The 16,329-nt window shown below is 42.1% G+C and overlaps 1 protein-coding gene across 2 annotated transcripts in view; it reads left to right on the forward strand.

The window, feature by feature from the left end:
- Positions 1-16,329, forward strand: part of GMPS (guanine monophosphate synthase) — a 121,373-nt gene that overhangs the window by 12,270 nt on the left and 92,774 nt on the right. The window contains exon 3 of one of the 2 annotated variants that reach the window (XM_033414766.2): positions 4,379-4,507. In XM_033414766.2, the coding sequence (XP_033270657.1) occupies positions 4,463-4,507 (45 nt within the window). In that variant the 5' untranslated portion in view covers positions 4,379-4,462. Of the gene's footprint in view, positions 1-4,378; positions 4,508-5,699; positions 6,039-16,329 lie in introns of those variants that run through there. The other variant, XM_004284738.4, reaches the window with a different exon arrangement.

Raw genomic sequence — 16,329 nt, forward strand, 5'->3', positions numbered from 1 at the left:
GGCTCTAAGAGAAGGTGACCAAAATTTGAAAGAACAGTTGAGACAGAGGGCATAGCAGAGATAATCAATAAAAATATAATTATGATAATAACATTCAATGATCTGCTTTAATAAAATGTGACATTCAAAAATATGATTGTATCATATATGGGTGGTTATTTCATTACACAATCATCTGTTGCTTTATGAAAGGATTAATCATATGATTTTTAAACAATTAGCTTTTATGGTGTGTCTTATTTTTATTTATTATTTCAAACTTATAACAAAGTTGCAATAAAGAGCTCCCATAAACCCTTCTCTTAGAGCATTCAAGGTTTGCCAACTGACCCAATAGTACCCTTTATAGCAAAAGTTTCAATCTAGGTGCATGTATTTCTCTCAGCTTCAATCTAGAACAGTTCCATATACTGACCTTCATTTTTTTAAGATTACTGTAGCTGATTGTATTTTCCAAGCATTGCACCACATTTGCAGTTCCACATGCTCTTCCAGAACCCTCTCCTTGAATCTGGACAGGCCTTGTGACTTATTCCATGAATAGAATGCAGAGAAGTAAACGGTGACTTCAAGGCTAGACAGAAAAGGCTGCACAGCTTCTACCTGGTTCTCACTAGTTCTTTCTCTGTCTTGCTCTTGTGTGTGTGTCTCTCTCACACACTCACACTCCCTGGAAGTCCTGAGCTGACCCATAGGAAATCCAGTTACTGTGAAGCTGTGGTAATGGAGAGACCACATAGAGACAGAGATACCAGATGGGCTGCAGCTATTCCAGCTCTCAGTTGTTGAGTCTCCCTGTTCAGGTGTTAAGAGATGTGAGTGGGAAAGCCTTCACATGATTCTAGCTCCCAGCCTTCGAGCCACTCTAGCTGAGGTCTAGTGGAGCTGTGCTCTGCACTGTATTAGCTGACACATTAGGGCAAAGAACAGCTGCTCCTGCTGAACCTGTCCAAATTGTAGTAAAATGAATAATGCTGTTTTAAACCACTAGATTCAGGGGTGTTTGTTGCAAAGCAAGAGATAACTGGAAAAATTACAGACCTGTTATTTTTTTAAACGTGCCTCCATTTGGGTTAGCTTGATGTTTACTCAACCTTAGGTTATACATTTTAGGCAAGCAGTACTGAAGTAATACTATGGTTGCCTCATTGCATTCATCAGGTGACACATGTTGATGATTTTTTCCTAACTTCGACCACTTGAGTAACGAGGTATCCTCAAGTTTTTCCACTGTAAAGTTACTATTTTCCTTGTCTAATTATTATTTTGTAGGGAGATACTTTGAGACAATGTAAATAAAACCTGTTCTTGATCCTACTTTCATCCACGAATTTTACCATCCATTGATCAGTTTCTTGTCTGAATTTATTATTTGTGTGATGGTTGCCAAATGATGACTTTCCTTTTTTTAAAATTAATTTTTATTTTATATTGGGGTATAGTTGATTTACAATGTTGTGTTAGTTTCAGGTGTACAGCAAAGTGATTCAGTTGTACATATACATATATCCATTCTTTCTCAGATTCTTTTCCCATATAGGTTATTACAGAACATTGAGTAGAGTTACCTGTGCTACAGTAGGTCCTTGTTGATTATCTATCTTACATAGTGTGTACAAATGATGATTTTCTAACTCAATTATTCCTTTGAACTTTATTAGTTGACTATTATACGGAACGGTTTTCTCTTCATTTAATCATTTATTTATATCATCAGAGACTGATGGATTCCTAATTTAATCAGAGAGTACAATCTGTTTACCATCGCTATTTTGATATATTGTTCCAGATTTGGCCAGTAAAATCTTTTCAAAGTGACTCTGTGTCCCTCTGAAATGTGCCCATCATTCTCTGAGCACTTCCTAACTTCCTGGCACAAAAAGATGTTCCTGGTCACCTTGTCCCTGCCTCAGTCCTGAGATCAGCCATTTCTCCAAGAAGTCCTGGTTCTTCTTGCTGGAGACCGGTATTTAGAATACAGTATCTGGGTGCTAGGTTTGCTTGTTGCTACTGGATGTTACTGTTTCCAGGGCTTTTCTGTGGACAGAGACAAGTGAACAGGTAACACTGTAGAGGGTGGTGAGTAATGATGAAGGGGAAAGGATTATGGGGGCACAAAAGAGGAAGAGACATCTAACCCAAGACTTCGGGGTTGTGGGAAGGGGAACAGAAATATTCTAGATAAAAGACATTTCTGTGCAAAAGGCCCAAGTCAAGAGAGATCATGTCATATTTAAGGAATGAAAGAAGTTTAATATGGCTAGAGAGTAGAGTGAGGAGGGCAGTGGTAATAGCAGGCTACAAGGTAAAGTCAAATTTCCAAGTACCAAGTAAGCAATGTTAGAAGTTTTGGAGTTTATCCTGAGAGCAATGGGGACCCATTAAGAAGATTCTGGGCAAAGTATGTATGATCAACTTTAGAACAGTTGTCTTTAAGTTTTTTTTTTTTCTAACCCACATACCATCCTAAAATGATTTTGAAAAACTATGTACTTCCTTCCACATTTTAAGTTGACATCTAATATTCTTCGTAAGTTTAAAAGTTAATTTTTTTGTTAATGGCAGATTTAAAATATTAAACATTTGAAAAAAAATATTAAACATTTGAAAGATGAAATAAGATGACCATGGATTATACCTGAAATAAATATTTTATGATATGATACTCATCAAATCTGAAAAGTCACGTAAATTTTCTCTGTGGATTTTCTGAACTGTTTCTTTTAAAATGTATTGGTCCCAGAAACCACACAATTACATTTATAAGAATCAGCATCACTATTCTATGTTGCCTAAGTTGTTCTGAATTCAGGGCAATCTTCACCCTTAACCTTAATAATCATATAAAAATATTATAGGACAAAAATATTATAGGACAGGTAACAGAAGGAAGACCTTACAGGTTTAAGATGCCTCAACTAATCATTAAAACACTTCCACTTCTGCCAGAATGGAGTAACGAACTGGATGCACCCTCCTGGAAACAACAATAACAGAAAACTCGGACAAAATATATGCAACAATGGTTGCAAGATACTGGATATCAAGCAACAAAGGTCAGATCCCTGAGAGACAGGAAGCAAAAAAGATGAGCCCTTCAATTGCCTCAGCTTACTGCCTTGAGAATCTCCAGATTAAAGAAATAAACTTAACCATATCAATAATCACATTAAATGTAAATGGTATAAACACTCCAATTAAAGCAAGATGTAATTATGTGCTGTCTACAAGGAACACTTTAAACATAAAGACACAAACAGGATAAAGGGTTGCAAAAGATGTATCATGCCAAGAACCAGTCAAGAAAGCAGGCATGCTGTTTTGGACACAGTAGATGTCAAAGTGAAGAATATTACTGGGGATCTAAAAAATATCATTTCATAACTATAAAGGGATCAATAATGATTCTAAACATTTATGATCCTAAAAACAGAGCTTCAAAATACACAAAGCAAAAACTGATAGAACTGTAAGGAGAAACTGATAAAATCACAATTACCGTTGGAAATTTTAGTGACCCTCTTTCAATAATTGATATATAAAATGAACAGGAATTTAACAAGAATAGTCTTGAACAACGTTTTGTTTCAGACTTGAGTTTGGGACCCACTATGACATTTAACATCTAACTGAGGTTGTATACAGTGATAGGGACCTGGAGCTCAGAAGAGAGAGCTGTCATGACATACAGCCTATTAAGGGGTTTTTAAGCAACTCTCTCTCTCTCTCCCTCTCTCTCTCTCTCTCTCTCTCTCTCTCTCTATATATATATATTTTTTTTTTTTTTTTGGTACGCGGGCCTCTCACTGTTGTGGCCTCTCCCGTTGAGGAGCACAGGCTGCGGACGCGCAGGCTCAGCGGCCATGGCTCACGGGCCCAGCCGCTCCGCGGCACGCGGGATCTTCCCGGACCGGGGCACGAACCCGTGTCCCCTGCATCGGCAGGCGGACTCTCAACCACTGCGCCACCAGGGAAGCCCGCAAGTTTATATTTTTAAATAAGTGCCCCAGGGAAACACAGGTGAAGAATAAGATGAGAAGAGGGCTAGGAATGGAAATACTGAAGAAAACCAATACTTACGTTTCCTCCTATAGGAAAGATATACAAAGAGGGACAAGAAATGTGATGGAGAAAAATCATGGAGGTAAAAAGACACCTCTATGGTGCCCTGTAAGGACATACAGTTTCAAGAAGGAGGAAGGGGTGAATAGAGTCAAAAGCTTCAGAAGACTTAAGCTATAAGGATTCTGGTACATGCTGACATTCTTAGCTGTAAACACAAGTGACTACTAGAATATATTTAAATTAGGCATTATCTAATACAGATGGGGTTTAGCCAATCCTTAATGCCGGCACATCACATTCCATTCCATTCCAGGTGGATGTTAATGCAATTCTCCTATTGGTTACCACACTGTTCTCTGGATTGTTCACTCAGACCTATCAAGAGAACACAGTCTCCATGGCTTTAGAAAGTTCAAGTATCCATTTTTCACCTCGAAGAAAGGTAAGTAAAATACTTTCCTTGAGTGTGAGGTCCAGGAGGGCCTTGGGCCTTTTGATCCTGTAAATATTTTACTAACAAACTGTTTATCCCTTCCAAGGTCAGGTACCCCTTACCTCCTATATAGAGAGGCAAAAGCACATAATCTCACTGGGCCTCAAATTTTTTATTAGTAAAAGTGGATAAGAACATCAGTCTTACTGCACTACTTCCACGGGATTATTTAGAATAAAATGAGTTTTTGGAAGTCAGGGCAGTCTCACTCTAGCTCCTTAATACCTGGACTAGAGCTTGACACACAGCATGAGCTCAGCAAATATTGGCCATATTATAATATTAACTGAATATCTGTTAAAAGGCTTTGTAAACGGAAAGCCGCCCCAAGTGTTATTATTTATTCCCCAACCCTGGTTTAGACCCACAGGTGACCAAATTCAAGGTACTGTAATACTTGCATTGACGGGTATCAGTGAGTAGCTGGAGAGACTACAGTTCCTCCCTTTCCCACAAACAATCCAAATAAAAATACTGCTGTGCAAACAGAGCTCTACTCCGTCGGTCCAGTTTCCCACCAGGTTGCCACTCCCAAACCCCTTCCTTTTGGAAATTCTGCACCCGCTGTAGAACTTTTGAGGGACCTAAGTGATCAAATGTCACTTTTAAGTCCACGTTGAGGTCACCACGAAACTCTTCAAAGCAGCCTTGGCCTCCCCCATGACCCGCAACCTGGGATGAGGCCGCACCACCGGGTAAGCGTTCCCCAGCGACCCAGCTCTCTGGAGGCCTCCTCTTCAGTGTCACCAGCCTCTCTCGCATTAAAGGCTGCGGGCCGGCGGGCCAACAGTAAGCGAACGGCAGCTTGGGTTTTTCTCCGATGCCGGCTTTAGTGGCGGGGGTGGGGCAGGGCGCCACCGGCCTTCCTCTCAGCGCCTGCTGCCGGGTACGGGGGCGGGACCGGGGCAGCTAAGCTGGGCGCCGCGGGCTCCTCCTCCAAAGGGCGGGCCAGACAGGGGCGGGGGCGCGGCCAGGCGCCGCAGGCCCCTCCTCTTGTGGGTGGGCAGGCCTGAGACCCGCAGGTTTCTTCTACCGGGGGCGGGCCTCGGCGGTCCGGACGGACCTGGAGGCGGGGCCGGATGCCGAAGTCCCCTCCTCCAGAGGCGGGCTTATTGGGCTGCAGCAGCAGTGGCGGCGGCGGCGGCAGCTGCGGGTGTTCGCTGCTCGGCAGCCTAGCCACAAGGGCTCTGGCTCCTCCCAGTGGCCGGCCAGTGCGGAAGCAGGAGGCGGGGGCAGCGTGCGCGCTGCTGGTCTGTGCTCTCCCGCGGCGCTGAGGCCCGTGCTCCGCGACTGCTGCTCCACTCGGCGCTTCGCAGGCGGCCAGCTCCTCTCCGCGCCTCCCGCCCGCTCCTCGACCAGGCCTCCTCCTCAGCCTCGGCCCGTGGCGTCGACCCCACCGGCCCTCTCCCGCCCCGTCTCATCTCTGGCCGCCGCCGCCGCCGCCCCAGCCCCGATGGCTCTGTGCAACGGAGACTCCAAGGTCAGTCTCTGGCGTGGGGGGTCCCTGCCTCACCGCTTCCGGACGGAGGCAAGGCTCCGGGGCCGGGGAGCCACCGCGCGGGGCCCTTCCCCGCCTCCTCACCCCAGCCCGCCAGCGGAGCCCTGCGGCCCTGGCAGCGGCGCGTCGGAGAGCCTCCAGTCGGGGCCTGTGGCATGTTTTCTCCTCGGGAGCGGCAGGTGCTTTGTTGATTTTTGTCTGCGTGTCGGGGTTCCTGCGCCCGCTGAGCTCCTGGCGTCGGGGAGGGCGTCAGCTTCCCGTGGTCGCGCTGCTGGCCCCAGCCTCCCCCGCGTCGCTGTGGGGCTCAGAGCCCGCGGAGCGCGGTCGGAGGGTGGGGGTAGGGAGGCGAGCGGGCGTCTCTGTGTGTGTGTGTGTGTGTGTGTGTGTGTGTGTCTGTCTGTCTGTCTGCCTGTCTGTCTGTGAGGGGGGCTTCCTCAGCCCTCACCCAGCCCCTTCGGGAGTCGGGCAGCCTTTTGTGGAGCTCCCGGGGCCCGCCGAAGGCAGAGCGGGGTCGGGGCCTCGCGTGCGGCGTTGGAGCTGGGCGGGCCTCCAGTCTTCCCGCCACCCCGTTTCCCGCCTGCCCTCGGTGGGGCTCTCCGGGTTTCCCCCCTTGGCGTCCGCGGCGGCGAGACCGGCCCTGGAGGAGGCCACGTGACCGCGCGCCCTCTCCCCAAGCCCCCGTCAGCGCCCTCCCGGGGTCGGGGCCGGTGGCCGGAGGGTCGCTCACTCCGTTCCCCTCCCCCCATCCTTCTCCGAGGGATGGAGCGTGTGTCCAGCCCCGCCCCCATCCCGCTCACTCCTTATTTTTCAAGTTGGTTTGCGATGGGACCCGCTCCCGGCCTTTGCGAGCCCCTTCCGGGACGCAGGCCGCCGCCACCGCGCCCGGGAACCGGGGGGGGTCGCGAGTCCCGGGTGCGGGAGAAGTTAACTCAATGTGCCGAGTGGAGGGAGTAGTTTGGGCCGCCTCTGCGTTTCTCGTCACCTCCGACGCACTTCTTCAGACCCTCTTCTTTCGTCTCGCTTCTGAATCGAGTACCTTCGCTTTCACTTCTGTGTTAAAATTTTCGTTGGCCTGGAGTTCTCTCAGACCCGCACAGTGTTGTCAGCGGGAACCCGCGCGATTTTGAATTGCGATTTAAGCGAAATTTACCTCCCACACGCTGTTTAGGGCCCGGCTAAAAGAAATTACTTCATTACGTTTCATTCAGGATGTGTGGAACTTTAAACACCAGGTGGGAATTGGTGTTCTAAGTCAGGTAGAATTGTCTTTTCGGCAGTATTCTCTTATAAAGGTGGTGTCTAGTCACATCCTAGTGGGTCCTCTCCATTAGTAATTGCTTACTCTCTAGTAAACATTCAAATAAGTATTTGTTGAACAAATTAGTAAAGATTAAGGTAGCTGATAAACTCCTTTAAACCGAGGAAAACTAATGCTCAGACTAGTTGGAGCTCTTTCTCAAGATCATAAAGGGGAATGAAGACACGCTAACCCTTAGTTTTTGGCCTCAGAAGCTTATGTAAACCTCAACATACAGCTCTTTCCTGTACACTAGTTAACTTACAAAGCATTTTTCTTCTGCCTTTAATTTTGAGCCATAAAATCATTGAAAAGATTCATCTTTGTGCTAGTAGAGGAAATGACTGTGTTATTAGGAGGATTCAAACCTAATTTACAGACTTTGAAAAATATGTGCTGATTTGAAAACAGTATTTACACAAAATTGAGTGACAGCAGGAAGTTAAAAGATTCAGTTTCCAAGTTACCTGACTCCGGTGTACAGAACATACAGTATTCTTGCTAGCTGGTGTGGGTTTTTTTGGTTCAACTTGAATTTTAAAGAGAATCTTATAAGTTTGATATATCTGAGACCCAGGTGAATTGCTGGTTACCTTATTTTTATTTCAAGGTTCTTTATGTTTTGTAGCATAAGCAAGCATGTGTCTTCTTTTTTTTTCTTTCTTTCTTTCTTTTTTTTTTTCCCCCCCGGCTGTGCTGCTTGGCTGCTTGTGGGGTCTTACTTCCCAGACTAGGGATCCAACCTGGGCCCAGGCAGTGAAAGTGCCGGGTACTAACAACCGGACTGCCAGGGAATTCCCATTGTTGTTGTCTCTTTTACTTTACTAACAATTAGATGTAAAACAAATTGAAAGCATTTTCAAGAGGAGCAATCCAGGAAAATAACATTTCATCACATCTATGATTATTTCATGAACTCCTAAGGAGGGGAAAAAAAAAAACCCTATAAGTAAGCCATAATATGTAAATACTTTCTGATGATATGATCAATGATGTGTCATTGATCATAAGAAACATTTAAGTAAAGAGATGTTTAAATATGGGGGGGGTTGCAGAGTAAAGTAAGTGAAATATGATATTCTGAGAGGTCCACCCGGAAATCTAAGTAGGCATCTATTTTCCATAGCTTACCACTGAAACCACCTTTCCCTCTGGTGTGAAATACAGGTACTGGACCCAAGCTTACGTTGTACATCTATTGTGCCTCTGACAGTTGTGTGTAAATCTTAGTTGATAAATTAAAGTGAGGAAAGAGCTCATTTTGATTCCTGTTCTGGTACATCTCAGTATTTTTCAGGGTTTTTGAAAAAGACATTTTTGCATGATAGAAATTAGGGAGAGACCTACCTAAATTCTGTAAAAGGATTTGGGCTGTTTTCATTAGTTTTACCCACAGAGTATCATTTTAGAGCTGGAAAGGACCTTTATGAGTTCTAGCTTCCTAAGCTGAAAAAACATAGCTGGCTTTTCTTTTTCTTGAGGGCTACTGTGGTTAACCATCCAAGGCAGAGATTATTCTTTTCCTTAAACAGCTGATATAATGTTATTTAGTTAAGATCTTATCTCACATAAACAAGAGCATAGGCAGTCAGCTTTTCTTTAAAAAGTTTTTACAACTATTCAGTGTTGTATATGAATATATGTATGTAGCAAACATTAGACATAGTAACTTTTTTCAGTTTTATTAAGGCAAGATTATAAGAGTAATGTTCTTTGGACTACTTGTCAAGTTTCCCACTTTTAGTCCCATCTAAGTCTTAGACTCTTTTTTTTAAAAAACATCTTTATTGGAGTATAATTGCTTTACAATGGTGTATTAGTTTCTGCTTTATAACAAAGTGAATCAGCTATACATATACATATATCCCCATATCTCCTTCCTCTTGTGTCTCCCTCCCACCCTCCCTATCCCATCCCTCTAGGTGGTCACAAAGCACCTAGCTGATCTCCCTGTGCTATGTGGCTGCTTCACACTAGCTATCTATTTTAAATTTGATAGTGTATATATGTCTATACCACTTTCTCACTTCGTCCCATCTTACCCTTCCCCCTCCTTGTGTCCTCAAGTCCATTCTCTACATCTGCATCTTTATTCCTGTCCTGCCCGTAGGTTCTTCAGAACCTTTTTTTTTTAGATGCCATATATATGTGTTAGCATACAGTATTTATTTTTCTTCTGACTTACTTCACTCTGTATGACAGTCTCTAGGTCCATCCACCTCACTACAGATAACTCAGTTTTGTTTCTTTTTATGGCTGAGTAATATTCCATTGTATATATGTGCCACATCTTCTTTATCCATTCATCTGTTGATGGACGCTTAGGTTGCTTCCATGTCCTGGCAATTGTAAATAGAGCTGCAATGAACATTGTGGTATGTGACTCTTTTTGAATTACAGTTTTCAGAGGGTATATGCCCAGTAGTGGGATTGCTGGGTCATATGGTAGTTCTATTTTCAGTTTTTTAAGGACCCTCCATACTGTTCTCCATAGTGGCTGTATCAATTTACATTCCCACCAACAGTGCAAGAGGGTTCCCTTTTTTCCACACCGTCTCCAGCATTTATTCTTTGTAGATTTTTTGATGATGGCCATACTGACTGGTGTGAGATGATATCTCACTGTAGTTTTGATTTGCATTTCTCTAATGATTAGTGATGTTGAGCATGCTTTCACGTGTTTGTTGGCAATCTGTATATCTTCTTTAGAGAAATGTCTATTTAGGTCTTCTGCCTAGTTTTGGATTGGGTTGTTTGTTTCTTTGATATTGAGCTTGCAGGAGCTGCTTGTAAATTTTGGAGATAAATCCTTTGTCCGTTGATTCATTTGCAAATATTTTCTCCCATTGTGAGGGTTGTCTTTTCATCTTGTTTATGGTTTCCTTACCTGTGCAGAAGCTTTTAAGTTTCATTAGGTCCCATTTGTTTATTATTTTATTATTTTTTTTTAAGGTATGTGGGCCTCTCCCGTTGTGGAGCACAGGCTCCAGACGCGCAGGCTCAGTGGCCATGGCTCACAGGCCCAGCCGCTCCGCAGCATGTGGGATCCTCCTGGGCTGGGGCACGAACCCATGTCCCCTGCATCCGCAGGTGGACTGTCAACCACTGCGCCACCAGGGAAGCCCTGTGTTTGTATTTTTTATAGAATTTTTCCTGTAATTGATATCTAGTGTTATAGCATTGTGGTTGGAAAAGATACTTGATACGATTTCAATTTTCTTAAACTTACCAAGGCTTGATTTGTGACCCAAGATATGCTCTATCCTGGAGAATGTGCCGTGTGCACTTGAGAAGAAAGTGTAATCTGCTGTTTTTGGATGGAATGTCCTATAAATATCAATTAAATCTATCTGGTCTGTTGTGTCATTTAAAGCTTATGTTTCCTTATTAGTTTTCTGTCTGGAGGACCTGTCCATTGGTGTAAGTGATGTTTTTAAGTCCCCCCACTATGATTGTGTTACTGTCGATTTTCTCTTTTATAGCTGTCAACAGTTGCCTTATGTGTTGAGATGCTCCTATGTTGGGTGCATATATATTTATAATTGTTATATGTTCTTCTTGGATTGATCCTTTGATCATTATGTAGTGTCCTTCCTTGTCTCTTGAAACATTCTTTATTTTAATGTCTATTTTATCTGATACGAGTATTGCTACTCCAGCTTTCTTTTGGTTTCCATTTGCATGGAATATCTTTTTCCATCCCCTCACTTTCATTCTGTATGTGTCCCTAGGTCTGAAGTGGGTCTCTTGTAGACAGTATATATACGGGTCTTGTTTTTGTATCCATTCAGCCAGTCTGTGTCTTTTGGTGGGAGCATTTAATCCTTTCACAGTTAAGCTAATTATCGATATGTACATTCCTATGACCATTTTCTTAATTGTTTTAGGTTTGTTATTGTAGGTCTTTTCATTCTCTTGTGTTTCCTGCCTAGAGAAGTTCCTTTAGCCTTTGTTGTAAAGCTGGTTTGGTGTTGCTGAATTCTCTTGGCTTTTGCTTGTCTATAAAGATATGAATTTCTCTGTTGAATCTGAATGAGATCCTTGCTGGGTAGAGTAATCTTGTTTGTAGGTTTTTCCCTTTCATCACTTTAAATATGTGCTGCCACTCCCTTCTGGCTTGCAGAGTTTCTGCTGAAAGATCAGCTTTTAACCTTTTGGGGATTCTCTTGTATGCTATTTGTTGTTTTTCCCTTGCTGCTTTTAATATTTTTTCTTTGTACTTAATTTTAGATAGTTTGTTTGATTAATATGCATCTTGGTGTGTTTCTCCTTGGATTTATCCTGTATGCAACTCTCTGCTCTTCCTGGATTTGGGTGGCTATTTCCTTTCCCATGTTAGGGAAGTTTTCAACTATAATCTCTTCAAATATTTTCTCAGTCCCTTTCTTTTTCTCTTCTCCTCTGGGACCCCTGTAATTCGAATGTTGGTGCATTTAATGTTGTCCCAGAGATGTCTAAGACTGTTCTCAATTCTTTTCATTCTTTTTTCTTTATTCTGCTCTGCGGTAGTTATTTCTACTATTTATCTTTCAGGTCACTTATCCATTCTTGTGCCTCAGTTATTCTGCTATTGATTCCTTCTAGAGAATTTTTAATTTCATATTGTGTTTTTCATCATTGTTTGTTTGTTCTTTAGTTCTTCTAGGTCCTTGTTAAATGTTTTTTTGTATTTTTTCCAGTCTCTTTCCAAGATTTTGCATCATATTTACTATCATTACCCTGAATTCTTTTTCAGGTAGACTGCCTATTTCCTCTTCATTTGTTTGGTCTGGTGGGTTTTTACCTTGCTCTTTCATCTGATGTGTGTTTCTCTGTCTTGTAATTTTGCTTAATTTACTGTGTTTGGGGTCTCCTTTTCACAGGCTGCAGGTTCATAGTTCCTGTTGTTTTTGGTGTCTGCCACCAGTGGCTCAGGTTGGTTCAGTGAGTTGTGTAGGCTTCCTGGTGGAGGGGACTAGTGCCTGTGTTCTGGTGGATGAGGATGCATCTTGTCTTTCTGTTGGGCAGGACTGCGTCCGTTGGTGTGTTTTTGGGTGTCTGTGACCTTATGATTTTAGGCAGCCTCTCTGCTAATGGGTGGGGTTGTGTTCCTATCTTGCTGGTTGTTTGGCATAGGGTGTCCAGCACTGTAGGTTGCTGGTTCTTGAGTAGAGGTGGGTTTTAGCATTGAGATGGAGATCTCTGGGAGAGCTTTCCCCGTTTGATATTACGTGGAGCTGGGAGGTTTGTGGTGGACCTGTGTCCTGAACTCGGCTCTCCCACCTCAGAGGCATAGGCCTGATGCCCAGCTGGAGCACCACTACCCTTTTGGGAAGTCTGAGGTCTGCTACCAGCATTCAGTTGGTGTTCTGTAGGAGTGTTCCACATATAAATGTATTTCTGATGTATCTGTGGGGAGGAAGGTGATCTCCGTGTCTTACTCCTCCACCGTCTTGAAGGTCTCTTCCTAAACCTTAGACTCTTTTGGAGTAGATGTAAGACCTGCCCTACCACCTTCACTGAGATGTTGACTACAGTATATCATACTTGAGTTAAAGGTTTTTTATTATAAATACTTATTGATTACATGTGATATAGAATCTTTAATGACATCTAATGTTGAAAATTTAAATCTGCCATTTTCAAATTTAAGTTTTGAACTGAATGAAAAGATGACCTGAGATTTTTATTTGGGGTTCATTGAGAATGGAAAAACTATCCTTCTATGATAACCCTATAGTACATTTTTTTCAAAGGTCAAAGTTGGATATTTGTTTTTCCTCCAGATTTTGTCCTGTCTGTTAAGGTATTCATCTAGAATGTAAGAGCTGTTACGGGCAAAAGGAATGTTTTTTATTGTTTTCTGTTCTTAGACTTGAAAGGTTTTGAAATTCCTCCAGGAACCTCGGATCACCTTGGGCCAACTTGTCTCTTAAGGAAAATAATTGTCTTTTAAGAATTAAAAAAATACATAGTTTTGTCCTATACTCGTTCAAATGTGTTTGATACTTTTTAAGGCTATTTAATGAGTTATATTTTAAAAGATGCCGTTTGAAGTAATGAATAATTATTTGCTATCCAAAACAATGGAGTTTTTCTTTGTTAAGGTACTTAAACTGTTTTCATGCCTCCTTCTAACCTAAACTCTGTTTAGATGCTCAAAGTCAATGAAGTCCTCAGGGTTAATATGTGATTCTGAAGCACTTTATGATTCTGAAGCACTTTATGAATCAACAAAGAAGTAATAGAACTTAGAATCTTTGTATCACATATATAGTTTTAGGTTGTATAGAATGTTCATCTCATGTAGAATTGGTTTGGTTTTTTTGTATTTGTTTAAGAATCACGGCAGTTCAAAAATAGCTTTACTGTAGTAGTAGTGTGATATTAGTTAGTTTTCTGGTTGGCTGACCTTTGCCATCCCTTCGGGTTCATGGTTTTGAGGACCCAGGAGATGCTTTATGTAGTTATGTCTATGAATTCCCTCATGTAGTCCACTACAACTTGACAGGGAATAAGGTCGTTGTTTATTGTAGTGTGACCATATACTCTTTGTGTAAACTGGGGCACTTGAGCATAAAAGGAGATGCTAAAAATAATTTAAATTTATAATAATTGCTGTGAAATGTCACCAAATAAAATAAATATTTGCTGTATTGTGTAAATCCAATTAAATAAATAGCGAAACTACTGTAGCATTAAGTGCAGATTACTCTCTCTGTACATTAGGCACAGGAATACACAGAGTCTCTTTCCTGTATGTATTTCACGAACACCTTACAAACACCTTACATATCCCACTGACCCAGCTGATGGAGGCCTGGAGGTTATGCGCATTTTGCAAGCTGAAGAATAGCTGTGGCACAACTAGCATGTACACCAAGTGGCTGGCCGGGACAGCAGCTTCAAACATTCTGCTATCAGCACCCACATCTGGATAGAGTTAGTGTCCAGGTGTACTTCTTTGATCAGGAAAGGGTGAGGAAAGAGAGAGATGGGTTCTCAGTGGTTGGTTTTTAGATTGAACCAGAAGTTGAAGTGAGAACTCTGTTAACTTCACCTGTACTCCACAGAGTACTAGGCAAAGCCATGGTAGAAGGTGGAAGTATAAAGTGGAAATATAACAAACCCATACTATCTTACTTTAATGCAGTTATTCATAATAATATTTAAAAAATGAAAAACATGAGACAATTGTTAAGTTGGGTGGGATGTGGGAATAACAGCTCTAAATTAGTACAGTCCTGGGCAAACTGGGCCATGTGGTCACTCCAGTTATAGAGTACATATCATCCTGAATTTGGATCTTGATTTCTCTAGTGACATGTATTTAAAATTTGGCTAAAATTCAAGCCTAATGTGTATACATTAAAATATTTTTTTTCTGAATTAGTAACTATTCTGGGAGTTATTCTAAACTTCTTAAAAATTAAGTGTCAGGACTTCCCTGGAGGCGCAGTGGTTAAGAATCTGCCTGCCAGTGTAGGGGACGCGGGTTCGATCCCTGGTCTGGGAAGATCCCACATGCTGTGGAGCAGCTAAGCACATGTGCCACAACTACGGAGCCTGTGCTGTAGAGCCCGTGAGCCACAACTACTGAAGCCCGTGTGCCCTAGAGCCTGCACTGCAACTACTGAGCCCACCTGCCACAACTACCGAAACCTTCTAACTTTAGAGCCCGCGTGCTGCAACTACTGAGCCCGTATGCTGCAACTACTGAAACCTGCGTGCCTAGAGCCCGTGCTCTGCAACAACAGAAGCCACCACAATGAGAAGCATGTGCACCCCAACGAAGAGTAGCCCTCGCTCGCTGCAACTAGAGAAAACCCGCGTGCAACGACGAAGACCCAATACAGCCAAAAAAAAAAAAAAATTCAGTGTCAAATTACTTGCTTTCTAAAACTTGAGAACCAGCAATGTTGAAACTGGCCAAAAGGTAAAATAATCTGCTCTAGTCTGCCATAACATTTGCAGAGGATGTTTCCCAAACCTTTAAAACTGCCTGGACATGTAAAATTCCCTATTTGTCCTGTTTGCCAACAGGTGAACAGAATCCTTTTTATTCTCAAAACTCAACGGAGGTTTACGTAAAATTAAGTCACCCTCACCTTGTTTGTAATTTGGAGAACTAATTCTTATTCTCTGAGTTTCGTTGTGAATGTAAATCAGGGACTCCAGAATTCTAAAATCCGCTTTGGACAACTTTTGGGTGAACAGTCCCTAATTAATTTGGGAGACTCTAGATGCATAAAAATGGTTGTGGATAGATCATTGTTTTGGTGTGTTATTGGTGATGGTGAAACTTTTTTATGCTGTGATTTTTCCTGCTTTTAACATTTCATGAAAAATTTCAGACAAGCAGGTTAAAAGAAATTTTAGTCAACATTTGTGTCCACCACCTAGATTCTACCATACTTTTCTCAAAAAAATTTATTTTTGTAAAAGCTTAATTCAGATATAATTCAAATACCATAAAATTCTGCCCTACCCCCGTTTAAATGGCACAATTCAATAGTTATTAGTATATTCACAGATTTGTGCAGCCATCACAGTCTATTTTTAAACATTCTCATTACCCCCAAAAGAAATTCTGTATCCTTTACCAGTCAGTCCTCATTCCCCCCACCCGCCGCCTCTCCCTCCCAACCCTAGGCAACTACTAATCTATTTTCTATAGATTTGCCTACTTTGGACATTTTATATGACTAGAATCTTACAATATGTGGTCTCTTGTGACTGGCTTCTTTTATTTAACATAATGCTTTCAAAGTTCATACGTCTGGTAGTATGTGTAAGTACTTTATTCCTTTATTAGCAAATAATATTCCATTGTATGGATATAGCACCTTTTATTTATCTATTCATCAGTGGATGGACATTGGGTTGTTTACATTGTTTGGCTATTATGGATAATGCTGCTATGAATATTCCTGTATAGGTTTTTATATAGAAATAATTTTTCATTTCTCATGGGTATATACCTAGAAGGGGAATTGC

This window comes from Orcinus orca, chromosome 5 (assembly GCF_937001465.1).
Source record: "Orcinus orca chromosome 5, mOrcOrc1.1, whole genome shotgun sequence".
In the NCBI taxonomy this organism is placed as follows: Eukaryota; Metazoa; Chordata; class Mammalia; order Artiodactyla; family Delphinidae; genus Orcinus; species Orcinus orca.